The sequence below is a fragment of the Haliotis rufescens genome, unplaced genomic scaffold (assembly GCF_023055435.1).
Source record: "Haliotis rufescens isolate VD_foot unplaced genomic scaffold, xgHalRufe1.0.p SCAF_2, whole genome shotgun sequence".
NCBI lineage: Eukaryota > Metazoa > Mollusca > Gastropoda > Lepetellida > Haliotidae > Haliotis > Haliotis rufescens.
In genome coordinates this window covers 26,049,766-26,073,131 of record NW_025963890.1, presented here as the reverse complement: position 1 = coordinate 26,073,131, position 23,366 = coordinate 26,049,766, and the positions used below count along the sequence as shown (strand labels likewise).

General features: G+C 40.1%; 1 protein-coding gene across 1 annotated transcript in view; it reads left to right on the top strand.

Annotated features, from left to right (window-relative positions):
• Positions 1-323: 323 nt before the first annotated feature.
• LOC124120537 (succinyl-CoA:3-ketoacid coenzyme A transferase 1, mitochondrial-like) overlaps positions 324-23,366 on the top strand; it is a 55,416-nt gene continuing 32,373 nt past the window's right edge. The window contains exons 1-4 of the mRNA XM_046483376.1: positions 324-475; positions 1,217-1,322; positions 17,953-18,086; positions 18,296-18,388. Of these exons, the coding sequence (XP_046339332.1) occupies positions 395-475; positions 1,217-1,322; positions 17,953-18,086; positions 18,296-18,388 (414 nt within the window). The 5' untranslated portion in view covers positions 324-394. The remainder of the gene's footprint in view (positions 476-1,216; positions 1,323-17,952; positions 18,087-18,295; positions 18,389-23,366) is intronic.

Here is a 23,366-nt window from a genome sequence, read left to right as displayed (position 1 = left end):
GTTTTTTTCAAAACAGATCTTTGGCTCTCAGTAGAATTGTACCATAAAAAGTACCTTTAGTTACGTACTTTGGCTACTTTCATGAATATGTTGCGAAAGTAGTTGAACAGTTCTGAGCCTAACTAGGATAAACTGCGTTGATGGAGCTGGTTTATTTATCCCCTCACAGGCCACTTTTAATATAACGATGCTGGGGTGTCTGGATCCCTCTGGTGTCGATAGCTACAATCGCCGACTCATTCGGATTCTATCGTGTAATTCCGCTAGCTATGCAAGAAACGAAGGTGCAAAACCTGCTTAAGCGGGTTCTCATTGTTTATTAGTTTGCGAGAGTGACTTCCCTTTAACTAGAGCTCCGCGAACGGGCTATATTGCTGTGAGGAGCTTGGCAGTGATGGCGACAGCAATGTTGAATATTGTTCGCTTACAAAATATCAACACATTTTATAAATCTGTCACGCCACGCATATCACAGGTATAAGGCGAATGTGGGTTATATGTGCATTACGTTATGGGACATTATGGAATACATTGGAAGGAAACAAATAATTTATTTTCCTGTTTATAGAGTGATGTGACAAAGACTTCAGAGATCCAGAAGAGCAAACCTTATTCCAGTTGCATTGAGTTCGACCAAGTAAAGATTGTTGTTTCCAAAATATAAATTGTGCTAAAGCCCTGAATTTAGTAATTCGATACTTTCTGTGCATGGTAAATTGTCGGTCAACTTCATTTGTTGTCAAGGTCACACCTCCAGATTATCATTGGCTGGTCAGTGAGTGGTCTTACGTTCTATCGTCACCATACCTCTTTGCTGAGACTAATGCAATATTTTGTATTCACGGAAAACTAGATGTGTAGAAAGTCATGTATAATCGTAAATGTTGCAAAGCTCATTTAGAATGTAGGTCTATACACTAGAATGTAGCCCCAAACATTTTAACGAGTAGCAGAACTAGTGCAAATCACTGCATGACAATGCTCTCATTGTCAAATGCTACCAGCCTACATAACAGAGATTGTACACTGAACCTTTAATGAAAAGAACCTTAATTGGCAGTAGGGCTTATTTGTTTCTAAGACATGATGAAATTGGATCAGGTGGTCCGCCTGTAGACTTGGTTTATAGTCTTCGAACCAAGACTGCACTTGAATGTTAATCTAGATAGGATGGACATCCAGTTATTTGAATATTTAAGTTTAATGTATGTTTTAGGGCTTGAAATGTTTCTCGACCAGCAAAAGACACGATGCCAAGTTCTTTAAGAATGCAGGTGAAGCTGTGTCTGATATTCCAGATGGATCCAAACTTCTGGTTGGAGGTATGTAACCATGTATACAGTACATGACATGTACAGTAACGTGTACAGTACCTACACACAGCAGTAACATGTACAGTATCTACACACAGCAGTAACGTGTACAGTACCTACACACAGCAGTAACGTGTACAGTACCTACACACAGCAGTAATGTGTACAGTACCTACACACAGCAGTAACGTGTACAGTACCTACACACAGCAGTAATGTGTACAGTACCTACACACAGCAGTAACATGTACAGTACCTACACACAGCAGTTACGTGTACAGTACCTACACACAGCAGTAACGTGTACAGTACCTACACACAGCAGTAACGTGTACAGTACCTACACACAGCAGTAATGTGTACAGTACCTACACACAGCAGTAACGTGTACAGTACCTACACACTGCAGTAATGTGTACAGTACCTACACACAGCAGTAACGTGTACAGTACCTACACACAGCAGTAACGTGTACAGCACCTACACACAGCAGTAACATGTACAGTACCTACACAGCAGTAACGTGTACAGTACCTACACACAGCAGTAACGTGTACAGCACCTACACACAGCAGTAATGTGTACAGCACCTACACACAGCAGTAACGTGTACAGCACCTACACACAGCAGTAACGTGTATAGCACCTACACACAGCAGTAATGTGTACAGTACCTACACACAACAGTAACGTTTACAGCACCTACACAAAGCAGTAACGTGTACAGCACCTACACACAGCAGTAATGTGTACAGTACCTACACACAGCAGTAACGTGTACAGTACCTACACACAGCAGTAACGTGTACAGTACCTATACACAGCAGTAACGTGTACAGTACCTACACACAGCAGTAATGTGTACAGCACCTACACAAAGCAGTAACGTATACAGCACCTACACACAGCAGTACTGTGTACAGTGGAGCTGCAGTGCAGTGGCACTAAGTATTACGTCTCAAATCAACCTATGTTGCTGAAGCTTGGCATGGTTTATCCCATTCTTACTCGTAAGTGAACTTCTTGACCTTAAATTCATTTCCAGTGCTTCATAGCTATATTTCGGTAGTGTACTGGCTGCACGGTAAATGTGTGGAAGTGTTCCATAGAGAGTGTACTGGCTGCACAGTAAATGTGTGGAAGTGTTCCATAGAGAGTGTAATGGCTGCAAGGTATATGTGTGGAAGTGTTCCATAGAGAGTGTAATGGCTGCACGGTATGTGTGTGGAAGTGTTCCATAGAGAGTGTACTGGCTGCACGGTAAATGTGTGGAAGTGTTCCATAGAGAGTGTACTGGCTGCACGGTAAATGTGTGGAAGTGTTCCATAGAGAGTGTACTGGCTGCAAGGTAAATGTGTGGAAGTGTTCCATAGAGAGTGTACTGGCTGCACGGTAAATGTGTGGAAGTGTTCCATAGAGAGTGTAATGGCTGCACGGTATGTGTGTGGAAGTGTTCCATAGAGAGTGTACTGGCTGCACAGTAAATGTGTGGAAATGTTCCATAGAGAGCGTAATGGCTGCACAGTAAATGTGTGGAAGTGTTCCATAGAGAGTGTAATGGCTGCACGGTATGTGTGTGGAAGTGTTCCATCGAGAGTGTAATGGCTGCACAGTAAATGTGTGGAAGTGTTCCATAGAGAGTGTACTGGCTGCAAGGTAAATGTGTGGAAGTGTTCCATAGAGAGTGTACTGGCTGCACAGTAAATGTGTGGAAGTGTTCCATAGAGAGTGTAATGGCTGCACGGTATGTGTGTGGAAGTGTTCCATAGAGAGTGTAATGGCTGCACGGTAAATGTGTGGAAGTGTTCCATAGAGAGTGTAATGGCTGCACGGTAAGTGTGTGGAAGTGTTCCATAGAGAGTGTACTGGCTGCACGGTAAATGTGTGGAAGTGTTCCATAGAGAGTGTACTGGCTGCACGGTAAATGTGTGGAAGTGTTCCATAGAGAGTGTAATGGCTGCACGGTAAGTGTGTGGAAGTGTTCCATAGAGCTGGTGGTTATAAGTAATATTTTACTCATATCTTTGTGGCCTTGTGTCTGTCTGTGACCTGAATCTCTCCTGCTCAGATGTTTTGGGACATATCTAGTAGTATAGGTAATGATGGTTCTGGCTCACTTCCACTGGAGCAGGATTCATATACCTATACTGCTACTACAGAGGGAATTTTTTATGCGTAAATGATGATGCGATTCAACGATCATCATGAGATTAAGTTAAATTGACTCCAGCTCACCACCACCTGGAGTCTATGATATAAATTTTTATAGGTAATGATGGTTCTGGCTCACTTCCACTGGAGCTGGATTTATATACCTATACTGCTACTACAGGTGGCATTTTTTATGCCAAAATGATTATGCGATTTAACGATAGTCATGAGTTGTATTAAACGAAACATCAATATTAATTAATAATGGATAAAATTTACTATAGCCCACGACAATATTGGAAAGGTGTAGGAGGAATAAAAAAATTAGCCACCGCGGCTAAGGTATCTAAAGATGTGGCCAAGGATTGGTTAAAGAAACAAGCGTTGTGGCAAATATATTTACCGGCACCGCGTTATATACCGAGAAAGAAGTTTGATATTTTTACGACGAATGAAGTTCATCAGGCTGACCTCTTGTTTCTTCCCCACGATAAGGTAAAACGCAAAACGTATAAATATGCTTTAACTGTAGTGGATGTGGCTAGTCGATACAAAGAGGCTGAGCCATTAACCTCGAAAGAATCAACAGAGGTATCTAATGCACTGAGTCGCATACATAAACGCGGACCGCTAAAATGGCCTAAGCTATTTCAAGTAGATCCCGGTCACGAGTTTATGGGATCGGTAACTAAACTGTTAACAAAGCACGATGTCGAAATCGTCCGTGGTGAAAGAGAGGCCCACCGCAGTCAAGCTATCGTCGAAAGATTTAACAGGACATTAGCGGAACGTTTGTTTGGCTATCAGTATGGGATCGAAATGAAATCCGAGCGATTGAGATCAACCGAATGGGTGACACGATTACCAGCCGTTGTATCAGCGTTGAATAATGAAGTAACGAGATTAATAGGGAAGAAACCATCCGATGCTATTAAAATGAAATCCGTGACTTCCGAATCTTCAGTACCGAGGAGAGGCAAAGAACGAAAACTTCCGGATAGAGTAAGGGTAAGATATTTATACCAGCCCGGTGAACTCGAAGAAGGCCTACGTCACGCAACCGATCCCATATGGTCCCTTAAGACATATAACATTAGTCGATTGGTTACGAAAGAAGGAGAGCCTATTCTATATTATCTTCAAGATGGACCGGGCAGGGCATTTGTACGAGAAGAGTTGTTCATAGTTCCCGACGGTACGGTATTACCACCATAACCATAAGCATAGGTAGTTACACCATCATTATCAATCCATCTCTTTGTATCTAAGGGGGATAATGATGTCTTGTTCATTCTTAATCCATATATCCTATGATAATGATTGTAACTTCTTAAAGAGTTCATCTCGTGTTTGAACGTTCTACCGTTGAATAATGATTCTTTATACTGTTCGTGTTTGATATGCTTTTTTACAACATACTTCTTAACGCCCTTAGCTTTTCTTATCTCTCCATTATCGGACTTCTTTATAGAATACATCTGAGGTCTTAATCCGACATACTCCGCTATAGGGGTCCCAGCACATTCATCCTTCATCTTACCTAACACCTTTTTATTTACAACGCTGTGCAGTGGATTATCTTTTGGGTAATCGCTCGTGTCGTATATATCTATTTTTTCTGCCATATCTTTATACACATCCTCGGTTTGTATTTCCATCAACAAAGAATCTGTGTCGGTATATAACACCTCGTATCTATCGCCGTATTGCTTCTTAAGTTCGTTGTAATAAAAGTCATACATTAAGTGTTTTGACAAGTCGAGAATACTCATACCGACGTACACCGGTCTGTTGAATTTTATATTACTCTTCTGCATATGCAACGCGGCTAAGTCGTTATCGAATATCTTGCTTCTGTTAAAAGCCGGACTGGCTATAAGTTTCCTGAGTCTTTTTCCTCATTAGATCTGACTAATTTAACATCAACACGCTTCCTTAGATTCTCCATAGTTTTACCAAATACTGATATATTCATGAGCTTATACAGATTCTTTTCGAAATCGCTGGTAGCTATCTTTCTTAAATCTGTGTTCAACCTTATATAGGGCTCCATCCAAGGGCTTTGATCGAACTTTAGAACTCTATGTATTTTCTTAAGTTTCATACCTAACGATAGATACAACTTGAGATTTCTGTAGTGAACTATATATTTTGTCTTATCCATCAAATTTGGTACGAGTTTTTCTACGTAAGCTAACCTACTATTACCCATCAAGGAGTGTTGATATTCCGACATCCAATCTTTATTAACCATTAATCTTTCGGGAGCTAGCGGATAACTGTTATGATCTTTATGTAACGAACGTACCCTTTATTCGCATCATTCACATTGATATTATGGATATTAATAACATTGATATCATCGACCCATTCAAAACCACCCGTGGGTAAAGGTTGACTCATAGCCTATCCGTACAAATTGTTAGCGTCGAGATATAATATATGAGTGTCGGGTTTACTCGGATCGTATCCTTCCACTAATTTATTATTAGCCTTAGAATACCTTTTCGCTGCCATCGATATACCACCTCTTAATCCTTTCTCAATAAACAAGTGCATATCGTAATCTGTGAGTAGTTTTAGTTCTACGCCGGTCTTCTTCAACAATGCATCCCACGATAGTCCGGGACTGGAATAGTACCATGCCGGGTCCAAGCCGTATTGTTTTAAACATGTCTTTCTAAATATCTCGAATATATCGGCGAGTAACAGTACATCGTTTTTTAAGTACAGATCGTGATAATCACCTAAATTCTTACAACCTAATTTATCCCAGACCGTCAGAGCGTGTTCATAATCGGCATCGGTTATTCTAGATTCTGATAAGTTACTATAGAATGATTCGAGGGGTGGTAATTCAGTTTCTTCGAATCTAGACCAATCATCCATATATTCGTAAGGATATACACCTTTTCTCAGCAACAAATGACGAGTTATCTTATCGGTATATTGATTTGTTATTGCGAAGTCATCGGGATTGTTCGCATTAGCTAAATTGTCCAGGGAAGATAACAGAAACTGTACGGAGTCTATGAATCTAAGCCCATTACTTTGCTTTATTCTAGATTTCCCATCCTTGTCCCTATAATGTATAGATTTAGTCAACGAGAACGATATGTATTTTTCCATATTGTTAGGAATGCACGTTAAACCGCCGTCGGTCTTTGAGATAGCTTGCATAATGAGATGTGAATCGTATCCCCTAAGGTTATGAAACACAACAGGGATGGGTATTGTTTGAGAATTCATTTTTAGTTTCAAGTTACACTCGTTATGCGCGGCTCCCCGATAATTACCCGTGACGTGACAATGATCTCTTACGGAATCCCCATCCAGGAGTTTATTACAAACGTGACAACTCGTTGACTTCTTATAGGCCCTCCAATCATCCCTCGTCATGGGTTTCTTACACGATAAATTTTCCCTGATTATTCTCTCTTCATGTTGTAGATATTCTAGGAACTTTCCGGCTGCATCGGGACCTCTGTAAATCATGGGCGGGTTTGTTTTCCCATCATACCTTACAACTATATATCCAAACCCACAAGGAATATGTTCTTGAGTTTTGTACGTAAAACTATCTTGATTGCTACGGTTGGTATTTTCTATGGGTTTGATAAGCGCTTCGAAGTCGGCGTAAATTACGTACGGTACTGGCATTTGATTACAAAAATTTTAATATATTTGTTCCCTCTTTAGGCATATCGATCCTGATAGCGGTCTGTCCAACACCTCTACAGTCTTCTTTATGCGCTTCTAATAGATCTTGTCTGCTGTACCCATGCAGGCATCTTTCACAGAAATATTTCTTTCTAGCATGTTTTGTTTGATCGTATAGTAGCCTGTTTAAACTCTTTATCCACGTATAATGATATTTTCCATCTTTTTCGATCAGAAATGAATTGATTCTGGGAATATGTTCCGGAGCGGAGCTTATCCTGTGTACAACAATTCCTTTAGAATGTCCGAAAACATTTATAGCTAAATTATTTTGCTTTTCCACCTTATCAATTTGTGATATTGGTGTAGGTTCGTCTATACCATCGAAGTTGAGTCCATCGTTTTGGGGATAGCTAGAAGGTCTATCCGGATTTTTGTCTACGGGGAACAATGCAGATCTTATCATCATTCTTAAACAGTCATCGCATTTATTTTTTACGTTAATTATGGCTTTTTTCTTCTTATAATACGAGGGTAAATCTATATAAGATCCACCTTTGAAGGGCATATAATTTGCTATATCTAAATATAAACTATCAATTTTATCCACACCCCAACCCGAACCTCTATTAGTCCAGCGTTCTAAAGTTTCCTGTATTCTCTGAATTGATGTATCTAATGATGAGTTTATAGTATCGGATTCAGTTATAACTTCTTGATTGCTACGGAAATATGGTTCGGTATATTCGGTGCTATCGTCTGCTTTACTTTTACTCAATGACATTTTAATCGTCAGCTGGTATTTTATACTATGTAAATCATCTAACTCCTTGTTAATTTTACTCCATATGATGGGCTTAATATCGTTAACATCCATGTTGGAATTAATATCCATCTTCCAACCTCTTAGATATTTACCAACGCCGGCCGATGTGGGTACAAATATTATTTCTTGTTGTTTATTCTCAACATCGTCATTATTAATATCATCATCATTATGTTGAATATCATCATCAACATCATTATTATCAAGTAAAGCGATCAATTCAGCTCTTCTCATTCGAGAATAACCTCTCAGCCCACTGTTTCTCGCTCGAACTTTGAGTTCTCTAACAGTCTGGGGTTTGTTGTATTCCAAACCGAGTAAGGATATCAATTCAGCTTTTCTCATACGAGAATATCCACGTAAGCCACTTTGCTTTGCCATAGCTTTTAACTCTCTGACAAAAACCATTGTGGTTGAATGGTATATGCAAAATGAGACAAATGTCTAATTGGTTTTCATATATCTAAATACGTATTCTCCCCAACCTATTCCTCTCATTGATGTAATCTCTCTTCCTAGCATAAATAATCTGGTTTCTGACCCTATCAGCACCGTGTTTCTTACATAAACAATAACGACCTTTGACCCCTATCCCGCATTCAGAACACGTATAGTTTATGTGTCCGCGCCTGATGTAATAATTGTGTATACCGCAGTAAATATCAACACAGCGTCGATTACATAGAGTCCTCTTCCCCATGAGTGTAAATTTGCAATTATTCATGGTCATACATCTATCATATCATTTGTCTAAATGCAAATCACATCTACACTAGGCAAGATATTGATTAGGCTATTTATAGATCGCTATAACTAGGTCATGGTTTATGCATAGCCACAGCTGTGGTTATTTATGAGTAGCTATTGTATAGCTGAAAATCAATAGAGCAGATAACCCCATAATCACAAATGTGACCTCTCGGTCTTTCTGAGCCTCCGAAGGTGTATAAAACTGACTCATTGTTGGTATCGGTATTGGGTCTAGTTTATTCCCAAAAACGAGGTAGTATTCGTGCATGGCATATTCGACATCCTTAAACGTTTGAATTGAATGTCCTTCCTTAACCAGTTTTTCATGAATAAAGTCTAATCTCTTCATTCTCCGCTGTGTATATTGTAACTGGGCTGCTTGGTATTGTTCTAAAGCTTCGTTATGTCGTTTACGCTCCTCTTCAACTTCTTTAGCGTTTGATTCCCTCATACTGGAAAATAAAAAATTACTCCCCGAAAAATCTAGAGCATTAACAACAGCTCCACCGACCATCATCGCAATTGTTGCCATAGTATATGAATATAAAATATTCAAATGTTTAAATGAATATAATATATTCAAATGTTTAATTACTTCATTATGTCTTCCGGGATAAGTCCTTGTTTGATGAGCATATCCTTCGTTGCCATAGCCAATCCAATATCCAGAACCATCATTGGTATGTCAAAACTATTAAAATCTAGCTTGGGGGGTGTGGCTTTAGTAATCATTTTAGCCATACGGGCATAGCCAATGGCCAAGCCGGTGACCACCGCTGAATGATATGTCGCGTTTACCAACATTTTACCGTCTGTAGCTGGAGTAGTCATGTCCTTATAGCATTAAATGAGGACTAACCTCTAATTGAACTTGTTGTTGCGGCGGGGGTGACGTTTTCTCTTCTCCGGTCTTATAAAAGAACCATACAGCCGCTATACCAGCAACTCCTACTAGTGCCCATGTTTTAATCGGATTAATATTTGAATTTTTTATTAATTTCGCTTTGCGCGCCAGTCCTCCCTTCCTTCCTGCAGCTATTTTCAAAGGATTCTTTGTCACTCTGGGTTGTTTTGGTGTTTTCTCCTTCACTGGTGGTGGTTCCTCATTCACTCGTTGTTCCGCAATCTGTTGTGCAGTTTCGTTCACAATCTGTTGTGGTGTCATCTGTTGTGATTGTGTCTCCATTTATATTATTAAGTGGGCATGTATGTTTAAATTGACAATACCTAGCCGTTATTAAAGCTGTGGTTAGCGGAGCTAAGAACATTCCGAATCTATGATAAAACTCACAGCTCACTTAGCTTATAGTGTGTTCGATGAATGGGTCTTTCTCTAGAGATTCGCATAAATACATGCGATGTTCTGCCGGGATGGGGAGAAACGTACTAGCTACGGCTGTGTATAGTTGTAATATAGAAGACCCTATCGTTTTAGTCATGGTAGCTCCCAGTCTAGACTCGTAACGAGCGTACAGTTTTTTAATCTCTTCGTCGGTCATGTTATCAATTTTTTCGATGGTATAATTTTCCCCCCAATATTGGGAACATTTCCCCCCGGCTACCAAAGCCGCGAGTCTTTCTCTATGTTTATCTACATGTTGATGTGTATGTTGATCAGGCTACCCAGCGCTACCCATTTGGTCTGCTCTCTGAGATCTTTCAGGACAGAGTTGTATTTTTGAGTAAGTACCCAAACGCTATGCTGAGTATGCCGACCTGAGAATGCTAAATAGGAAAGCATATCTTTCTTTTTTGTGAGTTCTTTACTCGCTGCAGTCGTCTATTACAAAAAGGGTCGATTCTCCTTTGTATTTTTCGTGACATACTCGGAGGCAGTCTTGTAAACGATCGCCCGGATTGACTCTGTGTACCCCGGCGTCATTCATTACCCAATCTCTCGATAAGTATGTTTTATTAACGCTTATAGTCGGGCACAGAATAATAATATGATCGAAAACGTCCCGATAATGACTTTCTAAAATATCAAGAATAAAAGCTGTTTTTCCGCAGCCCGTTTGCCCGCATATGATAGCGCAGTGCGGATCTTTAGGTAAAAGATTATCAATAGATTGCTTGCACGTATCTCCCATTCTGTATATTAAGTTGCGCATCCATAATCACGTTCAAATATATGTTAATTTTACCAGCTGATTCCTGAAGCTTCGTTATCTGTATGGTTGCACCCTCGCTAGCATTTTCTATTCTCCTCCCACTGCCGTGTAGTTGGTCATCGTCCGTTGTTCGCATGTCTAGCCATAGCGCGTACTTCGTGGTGAGGTATTCACCCATCGATACACTCCCTAGAGACAGATCTTTCACGACCGCGTTAACTTCCGGGGAGCGTTTTATAGAAGGAAGTTTTTTAATCTCATCCCACTGGTGATACGGTAGCATTCCTTGGCTATATAGTTGATTAGGAATGCCCTCGATAGTCAATTCTACTTTTGAAATCTTGGGATTGTAGAACTTCTCGGTATCTCTTTAAAACGCAACGGAGGGGTCCTCGAACAACATTAAAATACCCTTCAACGACCTCGTGGGGACGTTTAGATTGATATTCCACATCGTATCTTTTTTGTCCCTCGTGATCTTTCGGTGTCGCAGCACGCGATCGTACAAAATGGCTAAACTTCCCGAATAATGGTTACGAATTTGTCTGGCTAATTCGGGATCCGTTATCATATCGTATTAGATATAGATATTGTCAATAGAATAGCTAGCATCATCAGCAGCTCTGATTACTCTACTGTAGTCATTAAAAGTGTGTTCGTATTCTAACCTATCGCCTAGGGATGCTTGATAAAAAGGCATGTGGGAATCTAGTAATTCAAAGTCTAGGGGAATATAGAATCGGTTACCTAATGCGTCGGCAACGGCCTTATCTTTTTCGTTGGTATCAACACCATTTTCAGCACCCACGCGCAGTCTCAATGTGTTCTTATTACAAATACCTTGGTACTGTAAGTTTTCCCGCTCTTTATCCGTTCTCCAGAGATCCATGTAACAATAGTATACATCGCTATCGTCAATACTCAAAACCTCATTACCGCTAATTTTAATCGCTATTTTCTTAACGATAGCACGACCTATGTTCTGAACGGGCTCCCTGTTAACGTCTGTAGAAGTCAAACTAATCGTAAATGCTAGTCGGACAGTTCCCGGAACTAACACATCGTGTGCGCCGAGATTAGGAAAGCGAACCAGAAGCGTTTGATTCTGATCGATGGTACTAGGGTTATTAGTTATAGTTACAGACTGACCAATTGCTTTGACCCCTAATGGATCTCGAAGTCTACGTTGTGGGTTTAACTTGCGTCCGTATTGCGAAGACATTGTTATATTGAAAACATGTACCCTATGTTTAATATAAAAATGACTGATTTTGATATTAATGACTTTGATCTAAGTACCTTTGATGATCCGAATCGAACCGAAGAGGGTACTGATGAAACCAGGTTTAGTAGTCTTAACGATGAACTTTTACAATCAAACGTCAATGATTATTACGATGCCTTAAAAGAAGATAAAAATTATGTAAACCCAATAGGCCGTGACTATTCAAAGTTTACGATAGATAGTAAAGGAATATTGCGACTGCGTGACTCTCCGGATATTGATCTTATGAATTCTCGTACTCGTAAGCCCCTAGCCTTGTCTACTATAGCCGGTAAACACGGCACCGTGTTTGTTCGTGATAAATTAGGTTTTGTAGACTACTAGCGGCTTTCCGCGAAGACTACTAAGGTTCTTCAGACTGTGCGGGAAGAACTCGGTAATACAGATGATTTGGAAGCAGCCTCGATGGTGGCCTCGAACGGACTCGGAGAAATCTTAGATACCTATTACGATAATTCCACGTTACAGGTATCGGAGTTTAGTATTAGGGAATTATGAGGTCTTGACAAGGCAATGCGAACAATGTGGGGACAACTGATGAATAATACGGCCAAGATATTCCGAAATCAACAAGCATATAGCTCAAGAGAAAACAAAACTTGAACAGGCGGGCGATGAGTTCAGTAGACGCCGCGTAGCGGAAAGATTGCGTAACTTAGAAGACGAAAGATCGGCCCGCCTCGAAGCCGCTTCCAAAGGCACTTCGTTCGCAAATCAGTCGTATTCGAGAATCTATCGATCAAGTCCTCAACGATGATACTACACTGGCCGATAAAATTAAAACATTGTTCAGAGAACAGGGAATAACAATTGCCAGTATTTTAACCGCGTTGGGATTTATTATATAGACTTTGACTCTCTCATTAACAGGTGGCAGTACAGGTGGTGGTACACCGCCTAACGATAAAAATGGGATAAAAGAGTGGATAAAAAAGCATTTAAAAGCATTAGGTTCAGCACTGGGAAAGCTCACTGAGAAAGCCGCGGCCGCACTTCCCGGTATAATAGGGAGTATAGTTTCCTGGCTATTGAATTTATTAGCTAAGACCACCACTTGGCTTAGTCAAAACTTGTGGGGGCTGATCGTAGCAATTGCAGGGCTGTTGTACGTATTCGCTAAGAACTATTTAACCACCAAATCATGAGTAAGCCAACCGAGACTCCACCCACTACAAGCGCTGTTTTTTCATCGATATGTTGTTGATTTTTAGCCTCAATATGCGGTGGCACTTGTGCGTCAGTAGATGTTTGTGCGTTAGTAGATGGTTGAGCGATAGTTGGTGTTTGTGGCTTGACTATTCCCTTTTCGCCCGTGATCGTTTGCGTTATTAATTCGACATTCATATCTGAATTTATACCTGGTTTTTGTTAATCGGTAGCGATAACAATTTTATTATTATAGCCTATCACTTGACCGATCTTAAGTTCCATATTACTCGGAGACATGTATAGTCCCGGCGCATAAACGTAGTCCACTTTTGATTGAGCGTACTGTAATGCATCTTGAAAACGCTTTATAGACGATGGTATGTCAACTGGTGAATTAATGGCGTCCTCCACATTTGCGACAAACTGTTTTTGCGCATCGAACCCCGTCCCAGTACCGATAATGGACGTTCGTGTTTGCGATTGTGCACCGAGAATTGCCCATACATAAGTTCTTATCGATTCATTAACTCTTTCAAATCCTGGGTTAGTAAAATTATTTTCTGTTTTATCATTAAGAAATTCATTCCAAGCATCTGTTGTATCGTTTGGATGCACAAACTTTGTTATAATATAAGGAATGCCGCTCTCAAAGTTCATACGATCTGCTCTAAACTGTTTACTCGAGAGAGCAAAGCCTGAAGGGATCACACCCTCTTTAATTAAATAATCGCTTTTATCTTTAATAGCTCTTTGTCCATTGTACGGAATACCTAGACCATGGCTAGGTCCTTTAATGCGCCAATCTTTACTCGTAGAAACATTAAATTCATTACAAATACGTTCGAAGGCCCTCTTATTATAATGATTATTTGCGTGATTCCATGCTGGATCCAGCGGTAATGGAGCACTAATTTCTTTAAGTATACGTCTAATCTGATAGTACACGTGAAATAATATAACAGACTTATATAGTTTAAATCCTGGGGCATTAACAGATACGCCACATCCCGTTGTGGCACACCATACGGCAAAGTTTAACTGATTCTGCCAAAATTGCATCGGACGGTTAAACCAATCGTCCACCATTGTATCGTTAGTTGCCGTGAAACTGTATTTTTCAAAGATATCGTGGAATTTAACGGTAAACTCAGCACCGGAGGCAGTTACTATAATCGACTGATTAGTAATGTAAGTTGATTTCATATTTAAGTTATGATATAGTATCATTGTATATTTAATATGTATGTTACACTCCCTGGAATAACAAATGGTCAGTCTATTAAACTGCTTCATACTATCGATAACTCGGATGGACAACTCAAAGTTGCCCTATGCGATGTAACGTATTACCCACTGTGGACCAATATAAATGCTGCAAAATATAATAATGAGATGTTTACAACGATAAACGAAAATATAATTGACAAATCCTTTAATATACCTGATGGGTATTACAGCATTTGCTCACTCAATGATGAAATTTTTAAGCCTCATGTAATTATTCTCACACAAATTGAGGCGACTGGGATGCTGAAATTAGTCACTGGAGAAAAAGGTGTATTTATTCCCGACAACTTATCACCTAAACTTGGATTTACAATCTACGAACCTATACAATCCAATGTAACAAAACATGGAGATACATTGCCCGATTTAGTTCCCTATAAGGAGTTGTGCATCCATCTTGATCAAAATAAGCACGACGGATAATATTCAACTAGAAAGTCCTTCAACTCTGCTCAGAAGTGTTCCAGTGAAAAATGAAAAATAAAATAGCGGTAGAACGGAATCTTTCTCATCATTACAATATAAAAAATTAAAGCGTGGTATTATTTCAGACCTCAAAATTTCTATATTAGATGTAAAACACAAACCAGTACATATAGGATACTTAAGTGTAACACTCCATATTATAAATAATGGTTGATTCCATATTTAAGTTATGATATAGTATCATTGTATATATGTATGTTACACTCCCAGGAATAACAAATGGCCAGTCTATTCAACTGCTTCGTACTATCGATAACTCAGATGGACAACTCAAGTCGCTCTATGCGATGTAACGTATTACCCGTGGTGGACCAATATAAATGCTGCAAAAGATAATAATAGGATAATGATAGTATCCTCACGTGGTAATGTCAAATCCATTACTATACCTGATGGGTATTACAGCGTAAGCTCACTCAATGATGAAATTTTTAAGCCTAATAGAATTAGTCTCACACAAAATGAGGCGACTGGGACAGTGAAATTCGACCATGAAGAAACTATAGGTTTATTGGACCGATCACCTACACTTGAATTTACACGCTTAGTTGGCACACATCCTGATGTTAAATTACCTGATTTAGTTCCCTATAAAGAGTTGTTCATCCATCTTGATCAAATAAGCACGACGGATAATATTCAACTAGAAAGTCCTTCAACTCTACTCAGATCTGTTCCAGTGAAAAATGAAAAATATAATAGCGGTAGAACGGAATCTTTCTCGTCATTACAATATAAAAAATTGAAGCGTGGTATTATTTCAGACCTCAAAATTTCTGTATTAGATGTAAAACATCAACCTGTACATATAGGATACTTAAGTGTAACACTCCATATTAAAAATAATGGTTGATGCATCAGGCCCTGGAATGCTCAGACAATGTAATACAATTGCGCTTTCCGATCTCGGAGAAACGGAAGAATTTGATAAACCCGGTTACAATGGTAAGTTATACGCTTTACACTAACACGATAATGTATATAAGAGGAAAGAAGTCACATTCACGGGTAATCTAGAAGATTTAAGCGATGTCGACGTTAGTAGACTCATTAAAAACACTTTGTACAATATTATTCTCAACGGCGAGAATAAATGGACTATGGTCGAAGCAAACATCGAGTGGCTACTGAATATCGTCATTACCCCACCTTATGTGATGATGGGTAAGGGACATAATTTAACTAAGATAATAAATAGTGGCATCGTACTCGCGGATTATATCCCGTCAAAACGAAAAAGTGTGTTAGTTACCCCCCTGCCAGAAAACCCAGGTCATATGTTATATAGTCGTCCGGCCTTAAAAAATGTTACTTTAAATTTGATTAATGAATTTGAAGATATTAAAGATAACTTGAGTGCAATACCTAATATTTCCACGCTTATTATTGAAGTCTTGTTCGGAGATGCACCGGAAAATGCCTTCGAAATATTACCAGGTCTATCGATTAAATGGCTAAAGAAACACGAGCGTCGACGTTGCAGTATTATTCATATCGGAGCATCACCCGTTGCAACCCTCGAGGGGGTCCAAATTATTAAAAGTGACAGTATTTCTCTTTCTATGATATTCTTGCCGTATAATATACATTTGATAAGGTTGATGTATAGTCTAAAAACATTTAAGCAAGACCATTTAAAGACTATTATATGATCGTAATATACACTGTGAGTTTATATCCAGCGCTCGATGAAGCATTTGAAAAGATGGAAACTGTTGATGGATTTCGATTACATCAAATAAGCGACATAAAACATCGAATAGAGAAGGATAGGGAGTTGAGACTTGGATTGTATAAAAAGTATCGCAGAACCGTGAATGCTCTGGACGGAGTTGACACCGCGCTTGTAGTATCTGGCATGGGACTCGGTGTAGCGGGTATCGGTTTACTATCAACTATAATCGCTGCGCCTATCGTGCTCGGCATGGAAATAACCACTGGAGTCTCGGGACTGGCAGGAATAGCGATAAAATTCATTTCTCGTAGGTTACAAAAGAAAGCATTAAAACACGATAGTATTCGGATACTCGCCGAAGCAAAGTTGAACAGCATTGAGGATCATATTTCGACAGCATTGGCCGATTGTAAGATATCCGAAGATGAGTTTCGTTTAGTGCCGTCGGAACTCACCAAATACAATGAAATGAAGCAGGAGATTCGATCAAAATCTCATAAGACCAATGGTATTAGCGAAGACGAGAAAAAAAAGTTCATAGAACAGGGGAGGCAACAAGCGCGTCAATTATTCCGTGCCAAAACCAAAGAACTGGTTGGAGATTAAAAATAGATTGCTTACTATCGTTTGATCACATTTAGACAAATACTTACATAAATATATAATAATGGAGAAAGCTATTAAATGGAGAGAATTACCACAAGGTTTTTATTATATCAGTGATGTCAAACCAACCAAATACGGTTATCAATTGTTTCTTATCAATTTACAAGAAGAGTGTAGTTATATAGTCTGGTCTCCTAGTAAAATGAACGAAGAACTTAATAAAAATGTTGAATATCGCTTTATCGATAAAAATAATGAAGAATATTTTTATTACCATTTAGGCTCATCTAAAGGTATTGGTGAGCTAGAGCCAATTTAACTTAATCTCATGACTATCGTTAAATCGCATAATCATTTTGGCATAAAAAATGCCACCTGTAGTAGCAGTCTAGGTATATGAATACTGCTCCAGTGGAAGTGAGCCAGAACCATCATTACCTATAAAAATTTATATCATAGACTCCAGGTGGTGGTGTGCTGGAGTCAATTTAGCTGAATCTTATGACTATCGTTGAATCGCATAATCATTTTGGCATAAAAAATTCCCTCTGTAGTAGCAGTATAGGTAATGAATCCTGCTCCAGTGGAAGTGAGCCAGAACCATCATTACCTATACTACTTATCTGACCATTCTGTGTTTGTTGATGTTACAGGGTTTGGTCTTTGTGGCATCCCAGAAAACTTGATCAGAGCTTTGATTCACAAACAAGTCAAAGTTCTAACTGTTGTCAGCAACAATGCAGGCGTTGATAATTTTGGACTGGGTCTTCTGCTGAAAGAAAGACAGGTAGAGTGGTACAGACTAATTAAGGGATTCAGAAAGCATGATGATGTTGAGACAATTTCACAAAAAGATATCTGATAAAAGCATCAGTGCTTCCTTTTTTTAACATAAAATGCTTTGTGAATGTATGTGTAAATACTGATATGTTTTGTATGTGAAAATATATGTTTGTGTTTGTAAATACTGGTATATATGTGCATCTTTGATTCCAGATCAAGCGAATGATCTCATCGTATGTCGGAGAAAATGCAGAGTTTGAGCGTCAATATTTATCTGGGGAGTTGGAAGTGGAACTGACACCACAGGTAAGTTATCCTGGGCACTGCCCATATATGAGATCTGTTAGGACAAGATTGATGCTGATTCTTAGTCCCAGCTTGCCCATAGTTGTTGGGCAACCATTATTTTATTATTTACTTGTATTCACTTGGGGACTGACCATTTGATATCATGGGTGAGGACTGGGATTTTGTGTTGAGAGTAGATAAATACAAAATCAGATAGTACAAAATCAGATGTATTTCTGTTTAAAACTATGAAAATGAAGAGAAAAACACCTTGCAATAATGTAATTTTTGTTGCAGGTATATTTTTTTCCAACAGCCCTGAAGCATAATTATGTTCTACCTTACCTGACGCGACACAGTGCTTTAGCTTCCCTATGTTAAACAAACAGACAGTACTGGAACAAAGAGACAGTTTAAAAAGACTACAGCTCGTGCCTCAGCATCCACGAGTTATCCCCCTTGGCCTCTACTCCTCATATTCTTCTCTGCTCTATGGACAGACGTGTACAAGAACAGAGTTATTTATTTTGTTGATTATGCTTTGTATTGACATAATTCCTATTAATTAGGCCAATTCCCGAGTTGCATTTGTGTGTTTGTGCGCTTGGTTCACATATTGTCCAGTAACAATGTTTTGAAAATATAATATCTTACACACAAAACTGAGATACATGTGTTGTCAATTGAATTATGATTTATATAGAATTGGTATAAAAGATCACCCGAACTGTACATGTTCGAATACATGTGAAAATGCATATCATTATCTCATGGAATGTACATTGTTTAGTCATCAGTGTGAAATTATGTTAAACAGCCTTAAAAATATTGTTCATAACATACCTGTTGATACGGCAATGCAGATCACGGTGTTACAGAAAATGAAGCTATATTTAAGGCAGTACAACATTATATATGTACAACTAAAAGATTTGTGTAAAGAAGTGTTCATTCAACAATCTCTCTCTCTCGCTCTCTCTCGTGTTGTATGTGCATTTATATTGAATTTGAAATTGCAAAATTTTTGTAAATACCAGCAAGAGGGCATTCTAAGTTGGAAGAACTTATCCCCCAATCCCGTTCACTCCTTGTGAATAAATATGTTTAAATAAAACATGTTTTGCTTCATATGTGATTCTGCTCGTTACACTTATGCTCTGTTTACATTTTGTTGCAGGATGTATTCTATGAGTTGTGCTTTATGTAAAAGGCCCAAGTCGGGGAAAGACCCACATCAGCTTTGACCCTATTGCAAGCCTGCGAGCTCATTTGACCATCGCTGCACTGTTTGCTCTCTCCTGTAAATTACAGACCTCCCCAATCTACGCCATCTGCGCCACTTGATTTTTTTTTAATCCTATGGCTGTTTGTGGCTTTTGGAAGCAACTCCTTCAGCATCGTTCAGACGACCTGCTCTTGCCTCCTGTCATCTGCCGGGACGGCGTTCCCATGCCGTCATCAGTTACGCCTGGTCAGTGTCGCCAGTTGTCACCGGATCGTCCTCAGGCGTCACCAGCTCATCAACAGCCGGGGCCGGACCATCGCCAGTGCCTGCCGGATCGCCAGCTATCGCCGAATCGTCGTGAGCTATTGCCAGACCGTTGCCATCAGTCGCCGTCCAGTCGCGTCCGGGCACAGGGTGCCAGACTTTGGAGTCCTCCCTTACGTCACCTCTCCGCCCTTTGGATGATGAGCAACATTTTGTGCCTGACTATAACGAAGCTTCTCTGACCAAGTCTCTCACTCCTGCGGATATGCCTGCTTGGCGTGTGGATCATCTCCCTTGTGCCTCGCATTGGCAAGGCCATGTTGCTTCTCCCGGCGTGGACAAATCTGCTGCTCAATCCTCACACCATACGGCTGCATCCAGACCCTGCGTGTCTCCAGAAGTCACTGATCGCAAAAGAATTTCCAGTAAGTGCTGTGGCGGCTGTTTCCCGAGCTCATCGTTCCTCCACTTGTACCCTATATGATGACAAGTGGCGGTCATTCCAGGCTTTCTGCTTGTCAGGGCACATCATTTCAGTGGAGGCCACCGTTCCACAGGTGGCTCATTTTTTGTTTTTTTTCGCCAGTCCCATCACCTGGCTGGTTCCACAATTGCAACCTATCTTGCTGCGTTCAATTCTGTCCTGAAGATTGCTAGGGGTTCTTGGCTATCATCGATTCCTGACCTTTTTGCCATGGACTAAAAAATCCCAGCTTGGGATCTCAATGTTGTTTTGCAGGATTTATGCCGGGCCCAGTATAAGCCGCTTGCGTCTGCCTCGTTTGAAGATCTCCCCTTGAAGACTTGCTTTCTCCTGGCCCTTGTGACAGCTGCAAGGGTTTGCGAGCTTCATGCCCTGGATGTGACCCATGTTTGGTTCGACCAGCGTCCTCACGGCTTGGTTCACCTTGGCCTTTGTTCGGACTTTGTCTCCAAAAAACACCTGCCTGGCCAACCTGATTGGCAGTTTCATGTCCCGTCACTTTCGGAGTTCGTCAGTCCTGATGATGACCAGGAACTCGCCCTCTGCCTGTTTCAGGCCCTCCGATGTTACCTTCAGGTGTCTCAGTAGTATTGTAAGCAGCGCCAGAGGCTGTTCATTCCTCTTTCCAGCCTTGTCTCTGCAGAGATCTCTCGTAATACAGTTTCCCTTTGTCTTTGTTCTGCTATCCTGAGGGACTTACCACCACCAACAGGCTCCACTCCACATGAGATCCGTGCCCTCTCTTCTTCGCTGGCCCTCCATGCTAACATCTCTTTCCAGTCCATCATGGAGGGGTGCTTCTGGTCATCTACTTCTGTCTTCAACAGCCATTATCTTTGCAACATTTCTGTGGAGGACTTCGAGGGTACGCATAGCTTTGGTCCACTTGTCCTGGCCCAGCAGCAGACAAACCCCCGACGCCAATGCCGTTTCCGAGGGAAATGGTTGCCAAGGAAAGACCATCCCTTGTGCTGTTCCTCTTGGGTTGCTGGGTACTGTTCTGTCGGTATCTAGTAAAGTTTTGGTCCCGTTTTTCCCCCTCTTTTTGAGCCGGGTGCGGAATACCTTGCTTTTACCCTCTGTCAAGCAATGGTCTCTCTACCTTCAGACCACCATTCTGTTCCGAGAGGGCTTGACCTGCATCTACATTTGATGTCATCCAGGGAAGAATATGAGGCGTAGGTGCCAAGGGGGATAACTCGTGGATGCCGAGGCACGGGCTGTAGTCTGTTTAAACTGTCTCTTCGTTCAAATACTGTCTGTTTGTATAAGGTAGGGAAGCTAAAGCACTGTGCAGTGTCAGGTAAGTATAGAAACATTGCCTTTAATCAGAAATGCTCATTTTTGTTAAGAATGTTTTTGACAATATATATAATGGTTGGTCTCTTACATATTTTGGAAGGTCTGTTTAATGTTTTGTTTCCTGCTGATTCATTTCATAAGATACATACAGTTTATCTCATCCTGACGCTTATTGCTTGTCTTTCTCTTCCGAATATATAGTGGAAACATCCTGTGCTATGTGTTCCCGGAGAACAGAGGAAACATCTCATCCAACACAGGTGCACTGGAACCACGTGACCAAGACCAGTAACTTGTCACTCACTCTTTTTCTCACCATCTGTGTAGATGGGAATTTGTTTTCTGTTCTCCTTAATCCAAGCCATACATTCAAAATTAACCTTTTTTCACAAAATTCTTTTGCTTGGATTACTTTCTTTAACATTGTATATATCATATCTAATGATTAATTTTTACAATTTTTTCTTATCCTGCATTACTCCTTCTTGCTAGTTCTTGTATGACAATGATGAGGTACCAAGCAAGAAGAATATAGAACGTAAGCCAGTTTATAACTCATGGCCACGTAAAATATTCAAGATGGCTACTTGAAACGAGACATCTGGGTTGACCATTGTTTTCTTTTTTAAGGAAATGCCCACAGGTGTACAAAAGTTATACACATGTTAAAACATACAATGTTTGGCAAGAAACAAACTGTATGCACAACACAAGCACAATGATCATTAACTCAAGAAGCAAAAGACGTAAGGGTTTTTAGATCTCCTACTACTTCGTATAACAGCCCAGATCAGTGCAGTTTTAGCCTTCGCAAACACCTCATTGTCATCCAATCAGGCTCTTAACACACATGATACAAGCGCATTGCAACTGCATACCTTTGGGCAGATACTGACCTTCGCGCAGACCACTTTTAATCAATCAGCGTTTACAGAAGCTCATGTCTTCACGCAGGCTCCAACCTTCGCGCAGCCTACAGCGTTTTAACACCCTGCTGCTTTCACACAATCTCCATTCTTTATCCAGCGCCCGCTACCAACAAGATTTAGTAGCTTATGTTACACAGCAAGTATTAATGGCCGTGCAACAGCAGATTTAAACAAACCTTGCACACCGTTAATGACAACTGCACACAATATAAGCGATAGCGTGCCGAATTCCCAGACTTGATCCACGGCTCCTATCTTCTGCAAGAGGATGTGTTCAAGCCACCTCAAATGGAGGTCACATCTCAGCATAATTATCCGTCAATATACCGGTATGCAAATCATGAAGTAGAGGCGTGGATTATGGATAGATTGCCGATATCATCGCCCTCAAGGGATTCTTCTCCCATTGACACTTTTTGCATCAAAGGTGACAACATAGACACACTAACCACTTTCCTGATAAAACCTTTTTGCAACATTGCTGAGAATCTTAATGTGTCATTCCCTAAAGTTACAAGATCACAAGGACTCCCAACACCCAATTTCAAACAGAGAAAGTACCCATTGCATGTCATGTCACACATGTGATTGATGAAGATTATACACTCAATTTAGACTCCAAGATTAAGTCTTATCACATTGAAAATAAGAAATTAGCGCAACTGGATATGATTACCAGACATTCATTCTATGGTTTAGCCATGGCTCCATCCATGAATGAAGCCATGATCAGCAAGTTAAAAGACCCACAAAACGAAAGAATGCTAGTTTTAGTTTGATTCGGTCAAAAGA